At 34.0% G+C, this 26,215-nt stretch overlaps 1 protein-coding gene across 2 annotated transcripts in view; it reads right to left on the bottom strand.

Annotated features, from left to right (window-relative positions):
- RSF1 (remodeling and spacing factor 1) overlaps positions 1–26,215 on the bottom strand; it is a 136,947-nt gene that overhangs the window by 56,504 nt on the left and 54,228 nt on the right. For both annotated transcript variants that reach the window (XM_007490898.3, XM_007490899.3), the window contains exons 2-5: positions 15,761–15,852; positions 10,615–10,707; positions 8,854–9,059; positions 3,124–3,278 (exon numbers count right to left, since the gene is read on the bottom strand). In XM_007490898.3, coding sequence (XP_007490960.1) covers positions 3,124–3,278; positions 8,854–9,059; positions 10,615–10,707; positions 15,761–15,852 — 546 coding nt within the window. The remainder of the gene's footprint in view (positions 1–3,123; positions 3,279–8,853; positions 9,060–10,614; positions 10,708–15,760; positions 15,853–26,215) is intronic.

Here is a 26,215-nt window from a genome sequence, read left to right as displayed (position 1 = left end):
AAATTCACAAATTAAAACTATCCAGCTGAACCAGAAAACAATTTTTTTTTAAAAAGGAAATACATTAGTCATTTCCTAAAAGATTCACAAAATGAAAACTACAAAGAATATCATAATCAAAATCTAGAGTGTGCACAGAGAGAGATGCACACACTATAAGCAAACAAATAAAAAATATTTAGCTACAAAGGGGCCTAAGACCAGGCAACCATCACGATAAAGGGGGGAAAAAAAAACAACAACCCATGGAAGACAAATTAACAGAAAGCAAAATATAAAGGCAACCAAGAAAGATTTAGTCTGAAAAAGCTGAGTCTATCCTCACAGGAGGAAGGACCTTTAATGAAATAGAAAACTTCCTAATAGTCTTCAGGAAGAGACTACAACTGGGTAGATACTTTGAAAAGTAAGCACAGGAGTCAAAAGAAACATTGTTTTTAAAAGAGAGAGGTAGGAGACAAAACATGGGAAAAATATAACAAGATAGGATGCCAAGTTAATCATAACTGTAAAGGTGAAAAGGATGATAAATTATAAATGCTTATAAGAAACAATGATAAATAGAGACAGTTGGCAGAATGGATAAGAAACACAACTGAAACAAAAAGATCCACATTGTATTAAAGGACAACCCTAAACATAGATTTTAATAGATGAACAGAGTAGCACAGAAAATGAATTAGTATCTATATATGTGCCACATAGCACAAAAATTAAATCCCCAAAGGAAAACGTAGTTGATTTATTTGTTGATTAACTTAACTGGTCAATAAATTATTTTTCAAACATCATGGGAGTAAAAATGAGGGATTTCAATGGAACACTCACAGACGGAGACAAATCTATGTGTAAAAAAGCAAAATACCTTAATACAATTTTTGTAAAATTAAAAATGATAGATCTTTGGTAGTTACTGAATGGGAAAAGAAAGGAATATATGTTTTTCAACTGTGCTTGATATTTTAAAAATTGACTGCGTACTGGGACATAAAAACCTTACCAATTTAAAAAAATCAGAAATCGAAACACTTAATAATTTAATTAAATTGCATTTAATAAAGGGGATCACAAAGAATTAAAAACTTGCTCTGTACAAAGTTTATAAAGCATGGTTTCAGAGAAACCTATAAAGACTTGAATGAATTGATATGAACAACTGATACAGTAAAAACATTTAAAAAATACCCTTGATCAATGATATGATCAATCATGATTCTAGAACATCAACAATGAAATAAATGACCTATCCTTCTGAATGAAGTAGTGGAGACACAATAGCAGGATGTGACATACATTTTTGAATGTGGCAAATGTGTAGATGTATTTTGTTTGACTGTTTCTAGCCAATTAGTATTCCTTCACTTCTTTTCAAAAAGATGAAGAGAAACAAAAGGGTGTTATTGAAACATTTTTTTTAAATGCACAGAGAAAACCAGAGGGAAGTTTATAAGGAAATGGATAAGCCAGACAGCTTTAAAAGTAATATGCTGAATATATAACATATATATGAAAAGCAAGTTGTACATAATACAAAATTATTTTCTATATATAATTCTTTTTCTCTTATTCTACTTTGCATATGGAAATTTTTTTGGGGGGAGTGTTAATTTCAAAACAAAAAGAATTAGTTGGAGGCAGGTAGGTGGTACAATGGATTGATATCTAGGACTAGAGACAGGAAGTCCTGGGTTCAAATCAGACCGTAAGACACTCCCTAGCTATGTGACCCATGTCAAGTCACTCAATCTCCAATGCTTAACCCTTACTGCTCCTTCCACCTTGGAATCAATATCCAGTATTGAGTCTAAGACAGAAGGTTAAGGCCGCTCCCCTCCCCTCCAAACTGTCTAACTTTTAAGGCAAAGTTTTTAAGGTCAGAAAACTGCCCATATCACTGTCAAATGTTTATGTCAGAAATGGATATGGTTTTAACCATGGAAATTTTAAAAAAGATTCTCAGACTGGTTTTGACCGGTGTTTTTTAAGATGTATATGTATTACTTTAAAACTCTATTTCAACAGAGGAAGAGCTTTCTTTTAACCAAGAAATCAGGTGCTTCTAAAAACAAATCCGCTACAGATACTGTGAATTAGTTTTCCTCAAAAAACAATGGAGGGGAATTAATAAAGATAAAAACCATGTTTTTTGCATTTTACTTTTTTATATATACTGAACAGACAATAGAAGAAAACAATCACACTGAGGTGAATGCAGAAAAGCAGCTCTGAAGTCAATAGCCAGGAAGGTTAGTGACTGCGATATTTTTATTCCATGGAATTGGGGGATATTTGAACCTGGAAAAGAAGACTTAGGAAGGGAATAATGGCTATATTTATATAAATACTGTAAAGTTTTTGTTTGTTTTTGTAGAAGATAGTTGGAATTGTTTTGGTTGAACTCAGAGGACAGAACTTGGACCAATGAATGGAAATTATGTGAACACTGATTCTGGATCTATTTAAGAAAAAATGTCCTAACATGTAGAGTGATTCTAAATCAGATGGTCAAATTTCATTGCTTAAAATAAAAATGAAAGAGTTTACTCATTTGGTAGATGGCAATTTCCCAAAAATTTTATTAATATTTCAATTAAATTTCATAGTTCAGTCATGATAAATTACTGAATCTACACATTTAAATATTATCACTACACACATGACCATAACAGTTCACCTTTTCCATAGCACTTTAATGTTTATAGAGCATTTTCTTCAAAGAGAGTGGTGTTCAGAGTTTACAAAATCTGTCCTCACACAGTGGCAGAGCTGAGACATTAGCTCAATTTTCACTCTAAGTCTAATACCTCTGCCATTATTGTCAGCTACTTTGTGAAGCTTATATTTTGAGAATTAGCTAAGTATTTTTTTTTATCAAATCTACTTGGAATTATTTTTTATGGAAACATATAATAATTTGGACATTTATGCTTTTTTAAACGAAAGATCAGAAAATATTAGCTAGGCAATCTTCTTCATTGAACTTAATGCATTTTCCAGACAAATATGCTAATTTCTGAAACTAAAGTAGCATACTGTTATATGTATTTTGGGATCTGGGGAGGCAGAAATATGGGGTAAAGTATGTATAGGAGAGAAGGGAGGTTTAAAAGAAACAATAAAAACCTTGCTTAGGTGTTTCTCCGTCTTTTTTTGTTTCTTCTTCTTCTAGGCTGGGACTTTCCCGGGAGGAGGCATCCTGTTGGCTGGAATTTTTCAAAAGGGCAGGATCTATTTGAGCTTTCAGGAGTTCCAGAGTCTCAGCCAATTCATTTCTGTTTCTAAATAAGTCAAAGAAATATGACACATAAAAACCCATTTTTCTGCTCAAAAAGTGATTCTATTGATTTCTTTTTATAACAGTACAAACACTACTACTGATCCCTCAACTGACTCCTTGGCAACAAGATAACCTTTCAAAAAATTATTTCAATAAAATTTTTGCTTTCATCATTGTGGCTACTTCTTCCAACAAAGCAGATCCAAATTCCTGTAACACTAACAATATTCCTGAATTGATATGGTTAAAATTAAATTTTCTGTTGGTTCATTATCCACTAACAACTAAATTTTTTGTTTCTAAGCTAGGCTAGTTCTCAGTCAATGATCAAAGCCAGCTTTGCAGGATATGCAAAGAGTTTACATCCAACTAGAACAGATTTCCATGTCATGGTGATGTGTCAATAGGACTTCAGGTAGAAGTAAAAAAAAAGAATTTAATAATAATGATTACAATTATATCATGCTTTGCTCAAAACAGCCTAATGACATAGTAATGAAAGTAATTATTAAGCCCATTTAATAGATGGAGAAACAGAGTCTAAGAAGTTAAGGAATCTTCTGTACAACTGTCTGAATCAGTGCTTCTTTTTCATTATATCCTTATTAAGCCTGTTAACCCTATCTAAGAAGCAAGGTGACAAAGGACTACTTGATATGGGAGAGAGTTTAAGATTCCTTTTGAAAAGAAAACTATATCAAACTAATTGACAAGGAGAGTGGTATGTTTTTTATTTAGATTTTATTTTGTTTTGGTGAGAAAAAAGCCAAAACTCATTCAGATTTTTATAACAACTAAAAAGTTAAAATGGACTCTTTAGTATACTGTTAACAGAAAATTTGCCTTAGGACATATTTAGTGATTCACTTTCTCTACTCATTTAGAAAATCAGAAATTCTAGAATAATTTAGTTCAAGTATTTACTAATACCAGAATTAGAATGAAGACTGTGTGAAGTATCTCTATAGTGAAATTTCAGCTTTTATTAATCTACTTCATAATCAATGAACCCAATTAACTTATTTTTATCAGTAGGTAAGTAAACCTTTATTGAGCACCTACTATATGCCCAGGACTGTGCTAAATGCTGCTGATATAAAAAGAAGCAAGGACAATTCCTAACTTTAAAGGCTCACAATCTAATGAGGTAGAAACATGTAAACACAACTATGCACAAAAAACTATATACAGGATAAATATCAAATAATTAACATTGGGAAAGCACTTAGAATCTCTAAGAGAGGTTGGGAAAGACTTCCTGCAGAAGATGGAATTTTAGTTTGGATTTAAAGGAAAGTCAGGGAAGTTAGTAATCAAGAGGGAGAGCATTTCAGACAAGGGACATAGCCAGAGAGAATGCCTAGAGTCAAGAGATGGAGTGGGAACAGCCAAGAGGCCAGTGTCACCAGATCAGAGAATAGATTGGGAAGGTGCAAGAAGACTGAAAAAGTAAGAAAGGACTGTATTATTAAAGGGCTTTGAAAGCCAAACAGAATATTCTGTATTTGATCCTGGAGAGAATAGGAAGCCACTGGAGCTTATATGGTAGAAGGATGACATAGTCAAACCTACAATTAAAGAAAATCATTTTAGTGGCTGAATGGAGGATGGACTGGAATGGAGAAGGACTCTATTGTAACAATTCAGATGGGAGCTGAAGAGGGCCTGCATCAGCCTGATGGCAGTGTTAGAGAAAGAGGAGTATAGGAAAGACATTGCAATGACGAAATTGACAGGACTAGGCAGGAGATTGGATGGGAGTTAATAGGAGAAAGTGAGAGATAGTAAAGAGTTGTGAGGAACACCTAGAATACTGAAGTACTAGATGGATAGGTGTTCTCTACAGTAATAGGGAAGTGTGGAGGAAGGAAGAACTTAGGAGGGAAAGATGATGAAAAATTTTGGATATACTGAGTTTAAGATGTCTACAGGATATTCAACTGAAGATGCAAGACTAGAGATCAGGGCAGAAAAGAGATGGTAATTAAATTTACGAGTGCTGGTGAGATCACTAAATGAAGTAGTAGTAAGGGCCCAGGAAAGAGTCCTACAGTTAAAAGGGTATAATCTGGATGAGGATTTAGCAAACAAGACTGAAAAGGAGTGGTTTGATGGATAGGAAGAAAATCAGGATAGTAATATCCCAAAAAATATTGAGAAGAGTGTCCAAGTAGTAGTCACCAGTGTCAAAGCCTACAGAGATGCTAATAATGATCGGTTTGAGAAAAGGTCATTGGATTTGGCAACTAAGAGATAACTTGTAACTTTGGAGGGAGCAGTTTCAGTGGAATAAAATCAGAAGCTAGATTATAAAGAATTAAGAAATGCGAGGAGAATGAGAAAGTGGAGGCATTAATTGTAGAAAGCCTTCTCAAGGAGCTTAGCCACAAAGAGCAGAAGAGATACAGGACAAAAGTTAGCAGGGATGGATCAACTAAAGTTTTTTGTTTTTCTCAGTATGAGGGAAATATGGAGACAAGTTTGTAGGTAGTATGGAAGGAACTAGTAGACAGAAACTAAAGATAAATGAAGTGAGGAAGTGAGTCAAGCCAGGAGAATAGGATAACTTGTTCAGGTAGAGGGGTTGTTCTTGGTAAGGAAGAAGGCCTTAACAGGAGATAGGGGAGAAGGAAGAGATAGTAGCAGAAGGCATCTGAGTGACATGAAATGAAGAAAGGAAGAAAAGAGGGAGCTCATAATAAAAGAACTCAATTTTTTCCCCCTATAAAATATGGGCACATTTTCTAGCTTAAAAGGATGAGGAAGAACAAGGATCAATGGAAAGTTTGAGGAAGGATAAAAAGGTTTGGAAGAGTCACTGTGGAGAGTAGGATAGTGAGTGTAAAGAGGATTGCCTAGCAAACAGTGAGGACCTATAAGAAGTTGTATGACATACTTTTGTAATGGACTCAGTCTGAAAAGTTGCAATTTTCCTTACCTCTTCTCAGGAGCACACATGTAGGAGTTATGGTAAAAGATATTGGGACATATTCCTAGGCTAAGGCTTTGGCAGGGCACAACTGGTAAAGGATAAGATGCCAGATACTCAAGGGAAGAATGGTGTAGAGTTCACCAAGAGGTCAAATTAGAACAAGAGTAAAGGCTTAGGATAGTGATGGTGAACTAATGGCATGGGTGCCAAAGATGGCACAGAGTGCTCTCTATGGGCACACAGACACCCTCCCTCCTCCCCAAAATTTGTTACTAGAAAGGCAGAGGGACTCAGGTAGAGCTGCTCCCTTCTCTCTTTCCACATGCACCTAATCACATTTTTTCACATCCCCCACCTCTCTGCTTAGCAGTCCAATGGGAGCGCACAGTGGGTAAGGTGGACAGCTCACAGGCAGCAGAGCTGGAGGGGAGAGGATTGCTCAGGCCACTCCCCTCCCCTTCTCTACACCCCCTGAGAACATTCCTCACTCCCCCCCCCCCCCCCCGCCCCGGGAGCTCTTTCTCCCTCCTCTCTGGGGAGGCAAGGAGGGAGGGGGGTGTGTGTGCACCCAACACTTGGTGGGGGTGGGCATGGCACTCCATCTCTAAAAGGTTCACCATCACTAGCTTAGGAGATGATTGGGGGGGAAGAGGGGAAGCAAAAATGTCACTCACTGGATTGGAGGTAATGGTAAAGATAAGAATAGGGTTTGGCAAGTGAAAATGAAGCGGTGGAAAAGTCAATAGATTATGGTCTGATAAGGGGCTTCTGGTACACCTAATTTTGAGAACTATAATCAAAATGTCACTATGACCAAGAGTACTTTAGCACATAGTACATACTTGATAAATCCTTAAGAGATGAGTTAGAAACCTAGACTGAAAATAAAATCAAAGGCCCAGACATCTGGAATTATGTCCTTGACAACACAACATTTAACCCTTTTTTATTAGGGAATAGGGAGAGAAAGATGTTGCCAGTATCAGAGATATAAGTCTGCCACATTCAATTTGAAAACTGGAAATGAGAAAAAATGATTTTATTAGTCTTTTTAGCTATGTAGAGAGGCTACATTTCTGGCATAGTGACCTTGGTCAAGTCACTTAATCTTCTTGGGCTTCAATAATAAGAGAATCTGCTTTTTTTGTATGTTATCTTTTATTAAATTACAAAAGGCATTCTCCACCTTTTCTGGTGTCCTGGGACTCCTCTGACAGTCTAGAAAATCCTATGGACCCCTTCTCAGAATCATGTTTGTACTACCATTCGTAACTCAAGGAAATGCTGAATTTCATTCAGAAGTTATTAGAAATAATGATGCAATTTTTCCCTCACCCAAAATCAGAGTCTGTGGACCTGAGATTAAGAATCCATGATCTAGGGGCAGGCAGTTGGGCTCAATGGATAGAGAGCGAGGTCTGGAGATAGGTCTTGAATTCAAATATGGTTGATACTTCCTAGTTGTGTGACCTGGGCAAGTCAAAACCCTAGTTGCTACTCTGCCTTGGAACTGATATTTGGGGGGGGGGGGGGGGGGGGGTTGGGGGGGAAGAGGGAAAGATCCCTAATCTACAAACAAAAAGGAGTATGTTCAATCTAAAATGAAGAATGACAGACGGATATGAAAAAGTATCACAAAAATATCCTTTGTTTTATGCTACTGAGAATGGATTATTAACTATTTTTTTGGCATCCAATTACTTATTTAAGTATAGTCAGTTGACTCTACTAGACCAGATTATCATGATCTGAAGGAAGAAGTGTTAGAAATAACTATTTTGAGTTAATTAATGTTACAAATGTTAAAAGGGGATAGCTTTTTTACTCAGGTTCACCATAGAATCACTCCCAAATAAATAGGCACACTAAAAATTTGTGTGTGTGTATGTGTTTTAATCTGTTTTTTAAAAAATATTCTTCTCAACTGGATAAATAACATGAACATTTCTTGACACAAAGAACAAAAAATAGGATTGACTATATCTGACACCAATCTTTATTATGTAAAGTTTGGTAATATACAATATACATTAGATATAGTAGTCCAAATACTGCCCTGCTTGTCTGTATTACCTTCTGAATAGCTTTCTGTTCATCATGCATTTTTTGTAATGTTTCCTTGTCACTTTTTTTGGTTACTATTATCAAATAGCTTGATCCCTCTACAAATCTCCCCAAATGTAAATAAATGTCCTCCTTTGTAATAATTTTAGTCAAAGAAAGGAGATATAGACATCAGTCATGTTTGAGTATGAAAGTATACTTTTTCTTAAAAATACTAAAAATGATTACTAAAAAAATTGCTGAATTTCATGGAAGAATATGCAAAGAGGAAATAGCTGGGAAGTGTCTGAGGCCAAATTTGAACCCAGAACCTCCTATCTCTAGGCCTGGTTCTCTACCCACTGAGTCACCTGTAACTAGTTAAAAAAAAAAATTGAATTGTGTGCACTGAAAAGAACAAATATATAACTTTTCTCACAAATGTACTCATTTGAATATTTTTATTTTTAAACCTGCAATATTTTAAAATAGAATTATAATATTTATACTTCCCTAAAAATAATTTTTGGAGGAAAAAAGCATTGTGTATTAATAAAAATTTTACTAATAAAAAGTTATTTTAAAGCAACAAAATACATACCTGACGATACATTTCCATGAAGATCCATCTTGATCATCTTGCTCTTCTATGTACATTCTGACATTATGATCTTGGTCCAGCTGGTACCAATACATGAGACCGTCCTTATCTCGGCCAATTGGCTGGAGGCGCATGGCATCAGCATCTTCCTCATTAATAATGTTCTTAAACTTCAAATTGTCATCAAACTGACATTCACAGAGGTACTAGAAAAAAATTTGTACATTAAATGCTTATCTCTTTTGAAGAGGCTCCATTTTTGACTTATAATATACAAAAGTAACCATTCAAATATAATCTCTTAAACACTTTCCCCACAAAAATAATGGAAGAATTGCACAACTAAGATTAGCCACATTTAACAGAAAAGAAATAAAGACTAGCCCATGGGCACTGAGCTAAGAGGTATCACTGCTGGGCCAGACACAAGATACAATTGCAATAGTGAGATTCAAACATGTTATCTCACTTACATGAAACATGAGCAAAAAATTCTTTATTGTTATTCAAAATGGTATGTCAAACTCAGCTAATACCATATACAGCTATGTGTAGAATGTTTATTTGGCATCATGATTACAAAAATTTCCAACCTTCACCAAAGTCAAATGAAATTTATGCAGAATACAAGTATAAAATCTGAGTCTAAGAGACTAAATGATCTCTTTATATACAGGTAACCTTTCAGCAGCTGTCCTTTAAAATCTAAGCCATGCTCAGCCTTTTAAGATATTCATTCTTTTAGCAGATGATATCTTCTATTCTTTCTCTTAATGAAACAAAATTTGTATCTAATTTTTAACTTCATAAAAATAGCAAACACTCTCTTTCTGTTTTAAGTTTCAGCATACTGTCATGGGTCTACTGTGCCCTGAATCAGTTTCCTGGTCTCATGTGGTGGCACCACAGATTTGGTAATGTATTGGTGAGTTCAAGCTATTAGAGGAGGCTGAGAGCCTATCCAAAAAAATATATCATCAGTCTTCCTGGTTCTATTTGATGTCTACTTTGCGAATTCTATGAGATAAGATTGTTCAGACAAATTCTGTGATTCCTGCTATTTGATACTGGTCCCAAACTGGAATGTGATTCTACTATATACCTTTTAATTACGATGTGGGAACAGGAAAGTGACATGTATTACATATCTAATATGATTCAACCTCTGAGAAGTACAATGTTCACTTACATCACAATTTAAGAATAAGTATTTACTCTTGGGGTCCTTTGACCATTCAACCTGTTTATAAAAAGCTTCTAATTTCACAATCAGTTAAACCTTCCTTAACCAGTCTGTGGAAAGTGTTCTTCCTTTATTCTGTTGATTAATTAACTCTTCAGGAGTCCTATACAGGAAGGAGGTCAGGGAGAGGAAACAACACTCCAATTTAGATTTAGACTTTCTAGTGAGCCTAGTTAATTAGTGAAGAAATTTATTCCAAATTACTAAATTAGTATCAGAAGCAATATTAACAAAATTTTGCTACACTCATCAGCAATTCTTGAGAAGGTTGAAGCTAATGGCTAAAATGAATCTGGAAATATATTTCTATCCCTTCTATTACTATTACCATCTTTGTAAGCTTGGATAATTGAAAAAGGCTAGCTTTAGAAATCCATCAAAAACCATTTAGATTAAGAATAATTTATTTTGTTCCCTCCAATAATGTAATATTGACTTTTATATATTTCAAAATTCAACTATAAGGGCTATAAAATATTTTAAAACAAAGACATTACAAGAAATAATAAATTTATTACCTTTAAAAGTCCCAGTTTGCATTCAACACTCATTTCAAGATAGCCCTTCTTCTCCATCTCCCATGCCCAAGTGCTATTGAACTCTTGGCACATCTGTCAAATAAATGTAATATTTAAATGCCTAAGAGCAATGTTTACAATATCCATATCAAATTTTTTAAACTCTTACTGATAAAGCACTTTTCATTCAATAATATTTAATAGATGTATTAAGCACCTAATCTGACACACATTCATATTCTCATGTTAAAAAAAATGTACAACACAAGTGGATGAATTATAAAGTTGATTGTTTCCTGTGTTTTAAAAAAGCTCTACAGTTCTAAATCAGGGCCAATTTATTGACCCTGGTACTATGCCTCCAATGTTTCCTTCATAAAATGAATAAACATAAGCTGAGAAAAAATAATAGAAGGTAAAATTTTTGGTTAAGGGTATATTTTTTAACCTCATTCCTGTTGCTCTGACACATGACATTTCACCAAAGAATGAAATGTCTCTGCAGAAGTTACAATCATAGAAACAATTACTGTAACTTATCTATCAAAACAAAAGTCTTGTTGCTTCGGTTTTAAAAGCAAAAATTGTAAGCAATCTATATGCTCAATGACTGACAATTGCTGAATTGTTATTTCAGTGAAATATTTTCTATAAAAACAATAAATAAAAGAATATAAAGAAATATAGAATGAAAGGAGGTGCAAAGATTAGTCAGTAGAATAATTTGTACACACACACACACACACACACACACACACACACACACGCGCACACACGCACACCCTCAATGGCAATGAAATATTTTAAGGGATCATAGAAGAGTTATTGTTTTTATTTCATTAAAATTAATTTTAAATTATTATTATTTATTGAGAGGCTGCATGATATAGTATATAAAGCACTAGTCTTGGATTAAAGAAGACCTAAGTGGGTTAAAGACTAATCTCTAACATATAATAGCCATATGACCCTTAGTAAATTAATTTTGAGCCCCAAGAAACTTAAGAATAAGTAACAGAGCCATGTCAATTTGTGGTCAAGAGAGTTTTATTCACTTGGAGTTTCATACAATGGTGAAAGTATAGATTCAAATTTAAAAAGAATTCCATAAACTGCAAAATCCTGGTTATATTTGTCAGCCACTTTTTCTGATGAGATGGATATACAGCTGTACATCATTGGAACAAGTCACAAAACTCTGCCAAACGGGATTAATAGAACTTATGTTTTCTGATCTCAAATGGGCCCTGGCTTCTATATGGTAAATCTTTTCATTCTTCCTTGAGTATTCTTACAATACTCTTCCACAACTGCTATTCCAAATCTTCTCTTCTTATACAACTTGCTTTCAGCCAAGGACGTTGCTTCATGCTTTATGAAGAGAGTAGAAAGCCATGCATATCTGACTTGAGTCCACTCCTGAGTTTCACATTTTAGGAAGAATACTACTATATAGGGAGAATATCCAGAAAGCACCTAGCACCATCTGAAGGAATTGGGGATATCAACCTACATAAAGGAAGACTTTTGGGTAATATGATCAATCAAGAAATCAGTAAGTCAGAGGCAGCTGGGTAGCTCAGTGTATTGAGAGCCAGGCCTAGAGACAGGAGGTCCTAGGTTCAAATCTGACCTCAGACACTTCCCAGCTGTGTGACCCTGGGCAAGTCACTTAACCTCCATTGCCTAGCCCTTACCACTCTTCAGCCTTGGAACCAATACACAGTATTGATTCCAAGACAGAAGGTAAGGGCTTAAAAAAAAAAAAGGAAGAAATCAGTTAGTCAGTAAGCATTTATTAAGAGCCTACTATGCCCCGAACACTGTGCTAAGCACTAGGACTACAAAATGGTAAAAGACAGTTCTTCCCCCAGGAAGAAAAGCCCACAACCTAATGAGGAAGACAACATATACCATACAATCAGGGAAAGGTTTATCAATACAGTTTTGGACCCTGGGCAAGTCATTTTACCCCAAATACCTAGTTTTCACTGCTCTTCTGCCTTGGAATTGATATTTATGATCAATTCTAAGACAGAAGGTGTTTAAAAAATGTTATGGAGGTAAAAAGAGCAAGATTTGGCAATTAATTGCATCTATGAGGTGAGGGATAGTGAACTAAGGATAATGTCAAGGTTTTAAACATGGAAGACTAAACAATGGTAGTGCCTTTGACAGACACAGAAGTTTGGAGTGCTCTCTCCATTCTCATTTCCACTTCTTTGAATTCTATTTTCTTTTGACTCAGCTTAAGTGCCACCTTCTATTTGCTGTTCCTCTTGCCTAGATACTTTCATCTGTACATTTTCTACCCAATCTTTGCTTACTAGAACCCTTGGATCAAATTGGATCGAAATTAAGTCACTTACTTCAAGAGGTTTTTTCTGACTCCTCAAGTTCACTTTGTATTGAGTCTATCTATAACCTATATTAATTTATATGTGAACATGTTAAATCTCGAGTAGAATGTGGGTTCCTGGGGCATAGAGACTATTATTAACCCCAGGTTCTACAACAATGCCTGACACAGAGAACATTTAACAAATGATTTCTTTGATCAGAAAAAACAGTTGCCCATATCCTTGAGGACAGAGGAAACAAAAATCCCAAAGGTTTAAGCTGATACCCCTAAACTATAATGTTATCAAATTCATTAGGCAACTCTAATCACTGTTCTATAAATATCAGGTAAAACATTTTTATGAAAATATTTCCATATCTATACATCATAATACTTATCAATTTATAAAAGTTCTAAAAATGAGTAAAGGACAATGAATATAAACTAAAAGAAAATAATTTAAATGACTAAGTAGAAAAATAATTTTAAGAAAATCTGATTAGTCTCTTGGAATCCTAAATTAGAACTCTTGTCAATATTTGTCAATAGCAATGAAAAATAAATCTCTGGTTTCATTTATTGCCATGTTTGAATACAACTTAAAAATACTGAAGTATGAATAATTTTACATAAATCCCAAGTTCATATAAATGTTAATGGTCATTGAAAGAGTTGAAAAGGAATACCAAGTAATGCAGTCCAAATCCCTCATTTAACAGAAGAAGAAATGGAGTTCCAGAGAAGTTAAAGGAAATGCTTCATGAAGTGATGGAGTTTGAGCTAGAAAACCTAGACTATGCCCACCCCTCTTTAATCAAGTGCTCTTATACAAGTGATAATAAAAATGATTATTCCTGAGGACAAAGTATTACCTTATATTTAAACAGTTATTTACTTTACACAGCACATTCCTCACTGTGTAGGTATCATATTTATGTCATTCCCATTTTACTGATGAAGGCAAGAATCTCACTCCAGAAATAGTCTGTGTACTGTTCTTAGTTGCAACACTAATTATTGCTTGATAATATCTATTCTGTGATATAAAAACAAACCTTTAACAAAATTTGTCAAAAGAACACTAACATTAGAAAGTTCATTTAAAGTCAGGTTCCTAAAATCTCACCATCTCTGTTCTTCATCATTAGCAGCTACTATGTCAGGCAGAATGGCAACTTTAAAAAGTATTAGAAGATATAATTAATCTGTCATTTTAAATCTTTCACATTACAATACATTTCAGAGACTGTCCAAAACCAATAAGGCAATTTTATCTATTTATAAAACTGGATAGTACTCTCCTGGCACCAGATGTGTTTTTTGGGGGGGATGGGGTAGGTGTTAAAACATGTTTCAAGTACATTTTATATAAATAGTAAAAGAAAAAAATTTAAAGGACTAAATCATTTTAAACTGTAACAGTATTCTCTAAGATATATAAGCTCAGGTAAAGTCAGTCAACACCAAAAGAATGAAGATTTTTCTTTTCTTAGAAACTATAGGGGCAGCTGGGTGGCTCAGTGGATTGAGAGTCAGGCCTAGAGACTGGAGGTGCCAGGTTCAAATCTGGCCTCAGACACTTCCCAGCTGTGTGACCCTGGGCAAGTCACAACCCCCATTGCCTAGCCCTTACCACTCTTCCGCTTTGAAGCCAATACACAGTATTGACTCCAAGACAGAAGGTAAGGGTTTAAAAAAAATGCAATTGGGAAATACTTAACAAAATAAATAAAAGTATTAAAAAAGGGGGGGGGGGGGCAGCTGGGTAGCTCAGTGGATTGAGAGCCAGTCCTAGAGGTGGGAGGTCCCAGGTTCAAATGTGACCTCAGACATTTCCCAGCTGTGTGACCCTGGGCAAGTCACTTGACCCCCATTGTCTAGCCCTTACCACTCTTCAGCCTTGGAACCAATACACAGTATTGATTCCAAGACAGAAGGTAAGGGTTTAAAAAAAAAAAAAGAAACTATAATTTTTGCTCATTAGTAATTATGAGCCTTACTTTTCATGTATCAGAAAGCTGCTTTTAATAAAATCAGTGAATGTCAATAATTACATAAAAGTAGCAGGAAGGTTAAAAATATTCTTGGGGGGTTGAACGGCTACATAGCATCCTGGCCTGTCCAAGTGGATTTAAACTAGAACAAACCAATAAATGTGCCTTGCAGGTACAGATAATGTTGCGGCCAGGGTTTTTTTTTTTTTTAAAGGGGAGTGGAGGAGATAGCTTTCAAGGCTTCTGTAATCCTTGACGTAAATTTTGAAAAGTATATAGGCTTAAAAGTCAATCCAAAACCATCCTGGAAGGTAAAGATAAAATTTAAACTGATTCATTAATTGAATCACTTTGAATAAGATCCCTTCTGACTAGGAACCTGCTGGAAACTCCATTTCCCCAAACTATTTGCCTACATACACTCTGACATTTGGTTGACTTAGGGATGATTTACAGGGTTTTGTGGAATTGATTTTATGAAGATTGGGACAAATATATTGCTTACCTTTTGAGAAACTTTCAGTAACAAGAATCAACTATGTATTCAGAATTCTCTGGCATCTAGAGTTGTCACTAAATAGTTCCTACTGTTTAGTAAGAGCAGAGATCAACTCTTGACAAAAACTGAGTATTTACTTATAGATATCAAACAACAATTTTGGTATATGCTCACATACTTTATATGTGTATAATTGTTTTATTACTTCAAGCAGGAATAGCTTTCCAAATTTTTCTTTTATGTGAAATACAGTTATGAAGTTTAGGTTGAGAAAGGTAGTATCTCATTAATAGTAACTTTTAAAATATTTACCTTGATCAAATATTTTTCCCATCTGTCTGCTGTTACAGATTTACCAATCTTCCTCATCAGTTTCAAATGGAGCTCCACCAATTCTTTAGGTACTTTGAAAGGAAAGAAAATACATAGAAAAAATTAGCTTACATTACTTTGTATATAATTAAGATTAAACAAAGCATTTGGAAAGAATTTTCTTAAGAACAGAGAAATGTTTAACAAAATATACTATGATTTAAATCCTATAATTTACATGAGTTACAAAATAAGTCACCTTTTTTCCTCTCTTATGTATTTCGAATAAGTTATATCAATCTAGAATCATAGTCTAGTCAGGTGCCATATTCCACCATAAAGTTCAAGAAAAGCTGATCTAAATAGGAAACAGTTCTATAGTCTGTCTTGTCAAACAGTACCCTATCTATCACTGAAAATGATTTAAAAGGAGACTGTCTTAGACAACCACTTGTCAGGAATATTATAGAAAGAATATGTACTTTGGAGAATGGTAGAAGATAACTTTTATAGTAAGCATTAAAAAATGGAACATATATAAAAGCATTAAGAAAACTATAAAATATTACACAAATATAGGACAGTATCATTATTTCTATTATCATTCTCATGATATAACCTAGGAACTTTAGGTTGAACTGACTCTTTTTCTCTTCCTTGTCTACACATTCAAGCTCATCATCCTATCAAGTTTTTGTTCTTAATGCCTTTCTTAGCATGTGGTACAAATATAAGAAAATCGAAGAAATATGAGTCCTGCCCTCTAGTGGCTTACATTCTAAATACGGATGACAACATGCCAAAGGAAGCTTGAAAAGGTAGGGAGTGATAGGGGAGAGTGGCTGGGGAATGGTATGAAGGTTTGGTTCCAAAACAAGAGAAATTTTAAAATTTCCTAACAAAGCCATGAATCTTAAGGGTAGAGTACTGCAATCAATTTAGCTCAGGTCCTTATTTTTTCAAGATAAAACTATTAGAAAAGACTCCTAATTAATCTTCTTGCCTCTTCTAGGCTCTCCTCCATCCTGCACATGAATGCTGTTCAAAATCCTTCTAATATCTGCATTTATCATATTCCTCTAATTCCTAATTTCCTGCTTTGGAAACTTCTAATTGCTTCCCAATGTCTTCCAAATTGATAGAAAACATTTTTAGCATCATATTAAATAATTCCTTCTTCTAAAATCTCACAAATGATACTATCTGGGCTTTAAATAATCTGACTTTTTGGGCTACTTCCCATTGCTCTCATATGTTCTTGCCAAGTAGGTCTCTTTTATGATACTCTGAACACCTCTAACCCCCTTTCATCCATATATATTTTCCTGATTATGTCTTGTCCTCTCTACCCTTCAAAGGGTAGTTCAGCTTCAATTTTCTCCATAAAGACTTTTCTTTTTCTGGAAACTTCCTCTCTGAACACTAATAATGGCCAATGTTTGAGGGTTTTTTCAATTTACAGTCATTTATACAATCTCATTTTTTCCTCATATTTACCTTATGGGGTTACAAATTACAGTTATTATTATTATTATTCTCATTTTATATCTTAAGAGCCTAAGGGTAAAATAGTTTAAGGATCATGGTTACACAACTAGTGTTACAACAGAATTTGAATACAGGACTTCTTAAATCCAAAACTATATGACACTGTCATACATATTATGAGCCTTTCCTCCTTTGAATTATAATAATGCTTATTGTCTATACTACTCAATGTGTACTGGTCATTTACAGACTTGCAATGATAGAACTATGGCAACATGGTCCAGATGGCTATCTTTGATGTCAGGAAGACTAAGGATTCTGGGGCAGTTAGGTAGTTCAGTGAATAGAGAGCCAGGCCTGGAGTGAAAAGACATGGGTTCAAATGTAACCCCAGATACCTCCTAGGTGTGTGACCATGGACAAATTACTTAACCCCAATTGCCTAGTTCTTACTTAGCATTGAATCTAAGACAGAAGAGTTAAAAAATAAAAAAAGATCAGGGATTCAGGTCTTGCTTCTGACCTATATTGCCTACATGACTGGGCACAGCCTTCCAGTTTCCCAGTCAATTTTTAAGACTCTGAGTTACAAATAAGCTATTGATCTAAATCTGAGAATATTTCCATTCCTGAAGATCTCTAATACAGATTAGAGTACAAGTCAAACTCCCAAAATGTAAGGTGCGTGTATTTTTTTAGATGGAAATACAAAATTTATCAGAAATGATGAAGTTCTTATATATGGGAAGAAAATTTGAGAAAACAAATTTAATAAATATAAAATAATTTTGCAAAGTTTAAGAATACAAAATATATTCTAAATTGTTTATGTCCATAAAGTTATCATGTTTGAAAACTTTAACAATATAGTTTATTCAAAGTCATAAACTCCCTTAACTTCTCTGTACCTTATTTTCTTCATGTGTAAAAATGAATAACTTGGATTAATTAATTTCAATAGTCCCTTCCAACTCTACACCTTATGATTCTAATGGTAACATTTACTAACTGAATTTACTTTTAAGTGTTTCTAATTTTTGTTGCTAAAAATATTGTGTTAAAAATATGGTGTCTTTTAACTAATATTGAACAGGAGATGTCCCCCACCAAAAAAAAAAAAAAACCAAACCCTAAATTAAAGAGACCATTAACAATGTAACAAGAAAAAATTGTTTTCTAGACTTTGTATCTATTTTGGAGTCAAGGAGATTCAGAAAACAAGTAATTTTTGAAATTATTGGAGGTTAGAAAACAAATAAAAAGAAAATGTACTGAATATAACTTTTGACAGATCTTTCTGTTTTCTTTTTTGAGCTGCAATGCATTTATCAGCCTTTCTGGTTCTTGAGGCATAAACTCTCTTCATCTTTTAAAATCATCTTCACTTTTAGATGACTAAAGGTTTGCCTAGATTGAATCCCCCTTTTCTCACCTTCCACAAGATTTTTTCCTTGATTTGGTATAAATATTTCTGAATGCCACTTTATGGCAAAAGTTAGGGAAGATGGAAGTATAAATAGCAAATGAGAAGCAGTGAAATCAAAGCTGTGTCACAGAAAGGTCTTGCCAAATCATATTGTTGGGAGGAAATTTATGGATATCCTAGAATCCCATACTGCATTCTTGAGAAACTACCTGAATTGTTCTTACTCTGCTCCCCTGAAGAGCTATTTTCCTACAATAAATTTTAAGTGTGCTGCAGGCTTTGTAATCCATTCAAACCAATATATATGCTCTTATCACTTAAATGAATTCTGGATTTTAAGTTCTGTCTATTAAACTGCTTTTTAACTGATTCAATGCAATGCTGTGGAGGCTAGTCCATCAAGATCTTTTTTTTTTTAACTACTTTTAAGTGTCACTTGGTTATTCCTCCTAGCTTTATGGCAGCTAGTTTGCCCAGTGAATGGAGCATGAATTCAGGAGTTAGGAAGAATTGTACTAATGCCAAGTTCATCACATTCCTTTAGCTATCAGTCTAGTAGCTTTGTCTAAAAAGAAACTATAGCAAGACCTTTCATTACTGATTCTGTGCTTTCTATAATCACTACAACCTTTTCTAGATGTTCTCTAACCATCTCTTTAATAACATATTCTAAGAAATTGCCAAGAATTCAAACCAAGTGCATTGCCATATAAAGCTTGAAGAGGCCATTCCCTTCCTGTTTTCTTTCTTAAACCCTTAACATCTTTGTATCAATACTGTATATTGGTTTCAAGGCACAAGAGTGTCAATAGGGGTTAAATGACTAGTCCAGAGGTACACAGTTAGGAAGTATCTGAAGTCCAATTTAAACCTAGGACTTCCTATGTCTCTCTAGACCTGGCTCTCTATCCACTGTCACCTAGTTTCCCTCCACCTATTTGGATTTAAGTGAGATGGCAATAGCATAAGACAATGCAAACACTGGATTTATATAGTATATTTAAAAAAATGAGGAGCATGCTCCAAATCTTGTTTCCACTTCATAGTACCTTGGACAGATCACTTAACCAAGGGCTTAAGTTAAATGAAAGCCAACACCAAATGACCTCAATGCTCTCTTCTAGCTTTAAATTTATTATTTTATTCTCTAGTCCTAAAATTTCTCTTCTACTCCCATAAAATTGCAAAGATCACTGCAGGTGGTTCAATAATCAAATCTGTTCATTCTTTCAGTATTTAAAGACATATAACATATTTGAATCTGATAAATTATAAGGGAAGCTAGAAGTCCAAAAAGCTCAGCTTTACCATGAAGTTCTAATCCAGGAAGTGAGGCTGGTAGAATGTATATACTTTAAAAAATCTAAAATGGTTGTCTATATCACTCTTATTAGACAACTCCCTATTGTTTCTGCTCTTGAATTCTTTATCTCTCTTCTAAGGTTTCCATTTAATCAAGGCTTAATGCAAATGAATGAAAAAGCATTTATTAAGTGCTTTCCCAAACATCAGGCAATGTACTTTGGGGATACAAAGATTTAAAGAGTTTCTGCCTTCAGGAAACTTGCATTCTGATAGAAGAATAAATCATTGCTGGGAAGAGGTAATTAGGAAAGGGAGTTAGGAAGGGGGGGGGGGGAAGATAAGGATAGGGACAGAGTCAGGGAAGGCATAGGGATGTAAATTCTCCTTTTCTCACAGGGCAGCAATCTGGATTTCTCTATCAAATCCCATAAAACTCATAATCCTAGAAGATCACTTCACCCTGAAGGCTTGCCTGCCCTGCAAGGCATCTCTCTTGGATTTGCTGGCTTTTTCCATAACTTCCAATGACCAGCCATTTCTTCACTTCTCACCAGATTCCTCCATCATGTCCCTGCCCCAACCTTCTTCTTCCTTCTCAAATTTTTATGTTCTTTCTATGTGGCGACTTCCCTTATTAAAATATAAGCTCCTTCAGGATAGGAACTATCCTTTTTGTTTACATTCATATTTGAAGTGCCTGGCACATAAGTGCTCATACATTCTTGTGTTAATGGACAGACAGTGAAATGACCTGGGTTGATGGCTGGATGCCATGTGAAAATGATGAGCCATGTTCTAGGGCTGGTTAATGTGTTCATTTTGCTAAACTGTTTTTCTGTTTTTTTTTTTGTTTTTGCTTTTGTTTTTAATTCCATGGTAAAAGGATTGGCTCTCAATTTTTTAAAAAAGAAGTTATTTACTATTATATATAAGCTATACCTGGACTTCCTCAAGACAGCAGGATGATTAGAAATAGAACAGCTTGATGGTCTCAAAACTACTCAACAGATATGAAAAAATAGCACCATAACCTAGAAAATGACCAAGAAATGAAAAACTACACAAAAATGCATTTTATTAGACGAGTTCCACACAAAAAAAAGGCTAGAAATCTGGGGGGGCACTAGGAAGAGTCTAGAAGAAAAGTCTAGTCAGGAAATGTAGTTCATATAAACCTTTTTGATGGGGGTGTAACACTGGAATCAAGACAAGCCTAAACAATGAAACTGTGCATTGAGAACAGGGAGATGGGATCAAAGGCAGGGATCTAACAAATTATTCCTGGAGCTTATAGTTATGTAGCTCTAGCCCAGAACCAAGTCTCACAAACCTAACTATAGAGCTGAAATGTGGAGGGCAACAAGCACCCAAAATTAAGACCACCCCATCTCAGACCTACATCTGAAGACATTTCTGAAACACAGTCTTTTAAAGATTGTCTAGGACTTACCTAGACAATAGAAACAAACCAAACAGCCCCCACCATTTCTTAACAGCATTACACAGAACCTAGCCCTGACACAAAGTCCTAAGTCAAGAGGCAAGACTAGAGAAATAAGTTAACAGAGAAAATAATGGTAAAAATATTATGGAACCAGAGAAATTCAAGACAAACCCAGGAATTTACATGACCACAAGGAAGCCTACAAACTATTGGACTTCCAGGGGAAAATGAAGCAAGCATTACAATCTTTTTGAAAATTAGGCTGGAATGAGAAATGACTTCATGAGATGAAGAAGAGAAAGCAAGGGTAAAAATCTTTGATTTGGAACTACTCCAAGTAGAAGAGAATAGCAGTAAAATATTAGCAGGTTGTTACCAAATGTAGATAATGAGTATAATGCAATCATTTTTAATACCCTTTTCTTCTATGTAGAGAATTAGAAAAATAACAAAAAACCTATAAGACAGTAGAAGGAAATATGTAATTAACAATCATAATTGTAAAGGGAAAAAAGATAAACTCACTAATAAAATGAAAGAGGGTAGCAGAATGGTTTAGAAAGCAGAATCCAACATTATGTTGTTTATAAGAAACTTGGAACAAGATAATTTAAAAACAATACAATAAGGGGCTAGAGCTTAACCAAAAGGGCTTCTTCAGTTCCTCATCTGTAAAATGACCTGAGGAAAGAAACGTCAAACCACTCCAGTGTCTTAGTGAGGAAAAAAACAACAACAACCCAAATAGGGTCACAAAGAGTTGAATATGACTGAACAACAAGACAATGTATTGATATCAATACTTAAAACTATATGGATCAAATGAGACAGCAAAAATATTAAAGAGAAGGAAATATACCTCTTACAACTATGTGTAGATGCATTCTTAACAAAACAAGAGGTAGAGGCAATTACAAAAGATAAAAACAAAACAAACATTTATTTAACTTTGATTTTATGAATCTGAAAAGTTTCTGCCCAAACAAAATCAATGCACCTAGTATAAGAAGGGAAATATTCAAAAGGGGAAAAAAATCTTTTTAGCAACTTTGTTGTGTTTGGCACCGAAGATATATAAATAATTAACAGATATAAAATGAAAACTCATTCTCCAAAGAATATGAACAAATAGTGTCCAAAAAATGAAAACTTATTAACAATCGATGCAAACCAAAACAATACTGAGGAATAACTTTACATCTTAGAAATTAGCAAGACTGACACAATATGAGAACAGTCAATGTTAGAGGTTTTATTTGAAGACAGGCATCCTGGTACGCTATTGAGAGACGTGATCTATGCAAATAAAGAGGCTGAAATGTCACTATGTTTTTACCAATAGGTTCTATTACTAGGTTTATGTACCAAGGAGGCTACTGATAAGAATAAAGTCCCATATACACCAAAATATTTATAAAAGTACTTTTGGTGATAGCAAAGAATTGGAAACCAAAAAGATACTCATGAATTTGGGAAATGAATAAACAAATTGTGGTTCATCAATTTAATGGGACATTATTATATAAGAAATTATTACTGTAACAAATGCAGAAGCATGGAAATATAAATATCTACAGGAAATGATGCAGAGTGAAGCAGAGACAAGAAAACAATATATACATTTGACAACAAAATAGAAATAATCACATACAAAACCACCAAAAGCACAGTTCAGTTCTGCTATAATTCGACACGTCTTTCTAAAAAGCACTGTGCAAAACTACAATAGAAACCATGAGAAAAATGCTTAAGGGCACAGTTTTAAAATACTTGGTCAGTGGCACATTAAAAAAATATAAGAATCAAATTAAAAAAAAAGTAGCTCAGTGGATTGAGAACCAGGCCTAGAGATGGGAGGTCCTAGGTTCAAATCTGGCCTCAGCCACTTCCTAGCTGTGTGACCCTGAGCAAGTCACTTGACCCCCATTGCCTAGCCCTTACCACTCTTCTGCCTTGGAGCCAATACACAGTATTGACTCCAAGACGGAAGGTAAGGGTTTAAAAAAAAAAAAGTAGCACAGTTCTATAAATGTTAAATAGCTAAGAAATATATAATTACTACAATAAATAGTGGCAGCATTTGTGGTCTGCAGCTGCTGTTCCTCTTGCTTTTCCCAGTTCCCACTTCTCATGAGCTGAGCTGGCAAATCTGAAGCAAGTTGGGAAGACTATCTCTCTAGGCTTAAGAGGCCTCAGCCCATGGGGAGATATAAAAGGGGAGGAGGGATGAAGGAGAGTACAGACACCTTCTCCTTTTCCCAGAAAATATACAATGACTAGAACTTTACCTTGACAAAGATTTGAAGTTTGCTTGTAGAAGTGGGTTGTAAATGTGAATTACTTGTGAAATGGTTAAGTTTTCTAATGGAACAGATCATGTAGAAGCCAAATCAAAATCTGAGTTATGCTAAAAATGTTCCTTGATATATCAATCTCATTGGAATAAATTTGTGCCTTGAAAATATGCATTATAGCAGACTGTAACTTGAAAAATTATAAAGAAGAGGTTTGGCTCAAAAGAAGAGCAATGAAAGAAGATATTAAAACCCCACACTTCTGCAGATGTAAGTCCAAACGTGCTGCATACATTGCACCAATTTTCAGACTTTCTCCCACACATTGATCATTTACACTAATTTAATTGTCTTTAAAAAATACTATTCATTATATGGGATAGCTCTCTGGGAGGGAAAGGGGAAAGATACTAAGGAAACCTAAAGAAATCTTTAAGGGAGAAAGACCAATAAAAATTTATTTCCTAAAAATTCAAAGAATTTGATTGGAGACAAAATAACTTGCTCCTAAAGAACTGGTGGGTCAAAGAACAAATAAATATAGAAAATTTAATTAAAGAAAATGACACATGGAAAACATACCAAAACTTAAGTAATGTACCACAAATGCTGTTCCTCCTTCTCCCTCCCAAAACACTTCATTGAACAAAAGATCAGATAAATAAATTTGATGGTAAAAAATTGTTTAACTCTAATTAAATATTATATTATTATATATTATAAATATGATATCTCTCACAACTATGTGTAAATGCATTCTTAACAAAACAAGAGGTAGAGGCAATTACAAAAGATAAAAACAAAACAGTCAAACATTTATTTAACTTTGATTTTATGAATCTGAAGTTTCTGCCCAAACAAAATCAATGCACCTAGTATAAGAAGAGAAATATTCAAAAGGGGAAAAAAATCTTTTTAGCCACTTCATTGTGTTTGGCACCGAAGATATATATAATTAACAGATATAAAATGAAAACTCATTCTCCAAAGAATATGAACAAATAGTGTTCTAGAAACTAGAAAGTCTGAAAATTAAAGAAGATATTAACAAAATTCAAAGAAAAAATTGAATTTATAAATAAGATAAGATGTTCTGAAAAAATAAAAAATATAAGCCATTAGCTGGTTTGATTTTTTTCAAATGAGAAAAAACTGAATTGTAAGTATCAAAAACGAATAAGGAGAAATTACAAAATAGATAAGAATTTTTTTAAATAGAAAAGTTTCCCATATTATATACCATATGAGTATCTCTATAAAAAAATGTAGACTACCTAGATTAACAAAATAAGAAAGGCAATTTAAATAATCAAACCCTAGAAAAAGAAACTGAACAAATCATAAATGAACTCCCCAAAGATAAAATCCAAGACCACAAGGATTTTTTGGTGAACTCTATTAAAATTAAAAGAAAATCATATTATTGCTATTTTCAAAAAGAGGAAAAAGAGTCCTACCAAATTCTTTCTACAATATAAATATGGTCTTAATACCTAAACCAGAAATAAATCAAATTAGGAAAACTATAGACCAATATCCTTAACTGGACACTGACACAAATTTTTTAAATAAAATATTAGTAAAGAGTCTGTAGCAACGAAAGATTACACTATAATCAGGGAGTATTCCTACTAAGAATGCTAGGTAGGTTCCGTTATTAGAATTAAGCACCTTTTGAGTATGAATTGTTTATTTCTTCACATTTTTATCCCCAGTGGCTAGGTCACTGGCTGGCAGAATGTAGGTTTCAATAAATACTTGTTGAATGAGTTAATATTAAGCAAGTGATAAACATAATAAAACTATATAGCAAAAACAAGCAAAATTAAATTATTAAATCAATATAGACGCAGAAAAAGCCTTTGACAAAATATAACACCCAATTCTGGCCAAAAAAAAAAACTAAACTAAAAACCATTGGAATAAAGGGATCTTTCCTAAATATGGTAAATAATACCTATAAAATCAAAAGCCAGAATTTTATGTAATGAAGAAAAATTAGAGGTCCTTCCATTAAAGCCAAAGGTAAAGTGAGGATGTCTATTATCACTGCTATTTGACAAGGCACAAAATAAATCTATATAAATCATCAGCCTTTCTATTTATCATCAACAAAATTCATCAGGAAGATAAATTCTATTCAAAATAGCAATCAAATGTATGAAATATGAGTCCATCTACTAAGATACCCAGAGGACCTATATGAATAAATTATAGAATAATATTGACAGAAATAAGTGAGACAGAAATAAGTGGAAAGATATTAACTAATCATGGTTGGGTTGGGTGGGTGTCAACATAATGAAATGACCATATTACCAAAATTACCTTTCTTATTCAGGGCCATACCAATAAAACTATCAAAAGACTACTTTTGAAAACAAGAAAAATAATAACAAAATTCAAATTAAAGAACAAAAAGTCAAGAATCTCTGGGGAAATAATTAAAAAGGGCAGAAGGGAACCTAACAACCAGATCTCAAACTGTATCATAAGCA

Source organism: Monodelphis domestica, chromosome 4, assembly GCF_027887165.1.
Source record: "Monodelphis domestica isolate mMonDom1 chromosome 4, mMonDom1.pri, whole genome shotgun sequence".
Taxonomy (NCBI): Eukaryota; Metazoa; Chordata; class Mammalia; order Didelphimorphia; family Didelphidae; genus Monodelphis; species Monodelphis domestica.
This window is presented reverse-complemented; position numbering and strand designations above follow the sequence as displayed.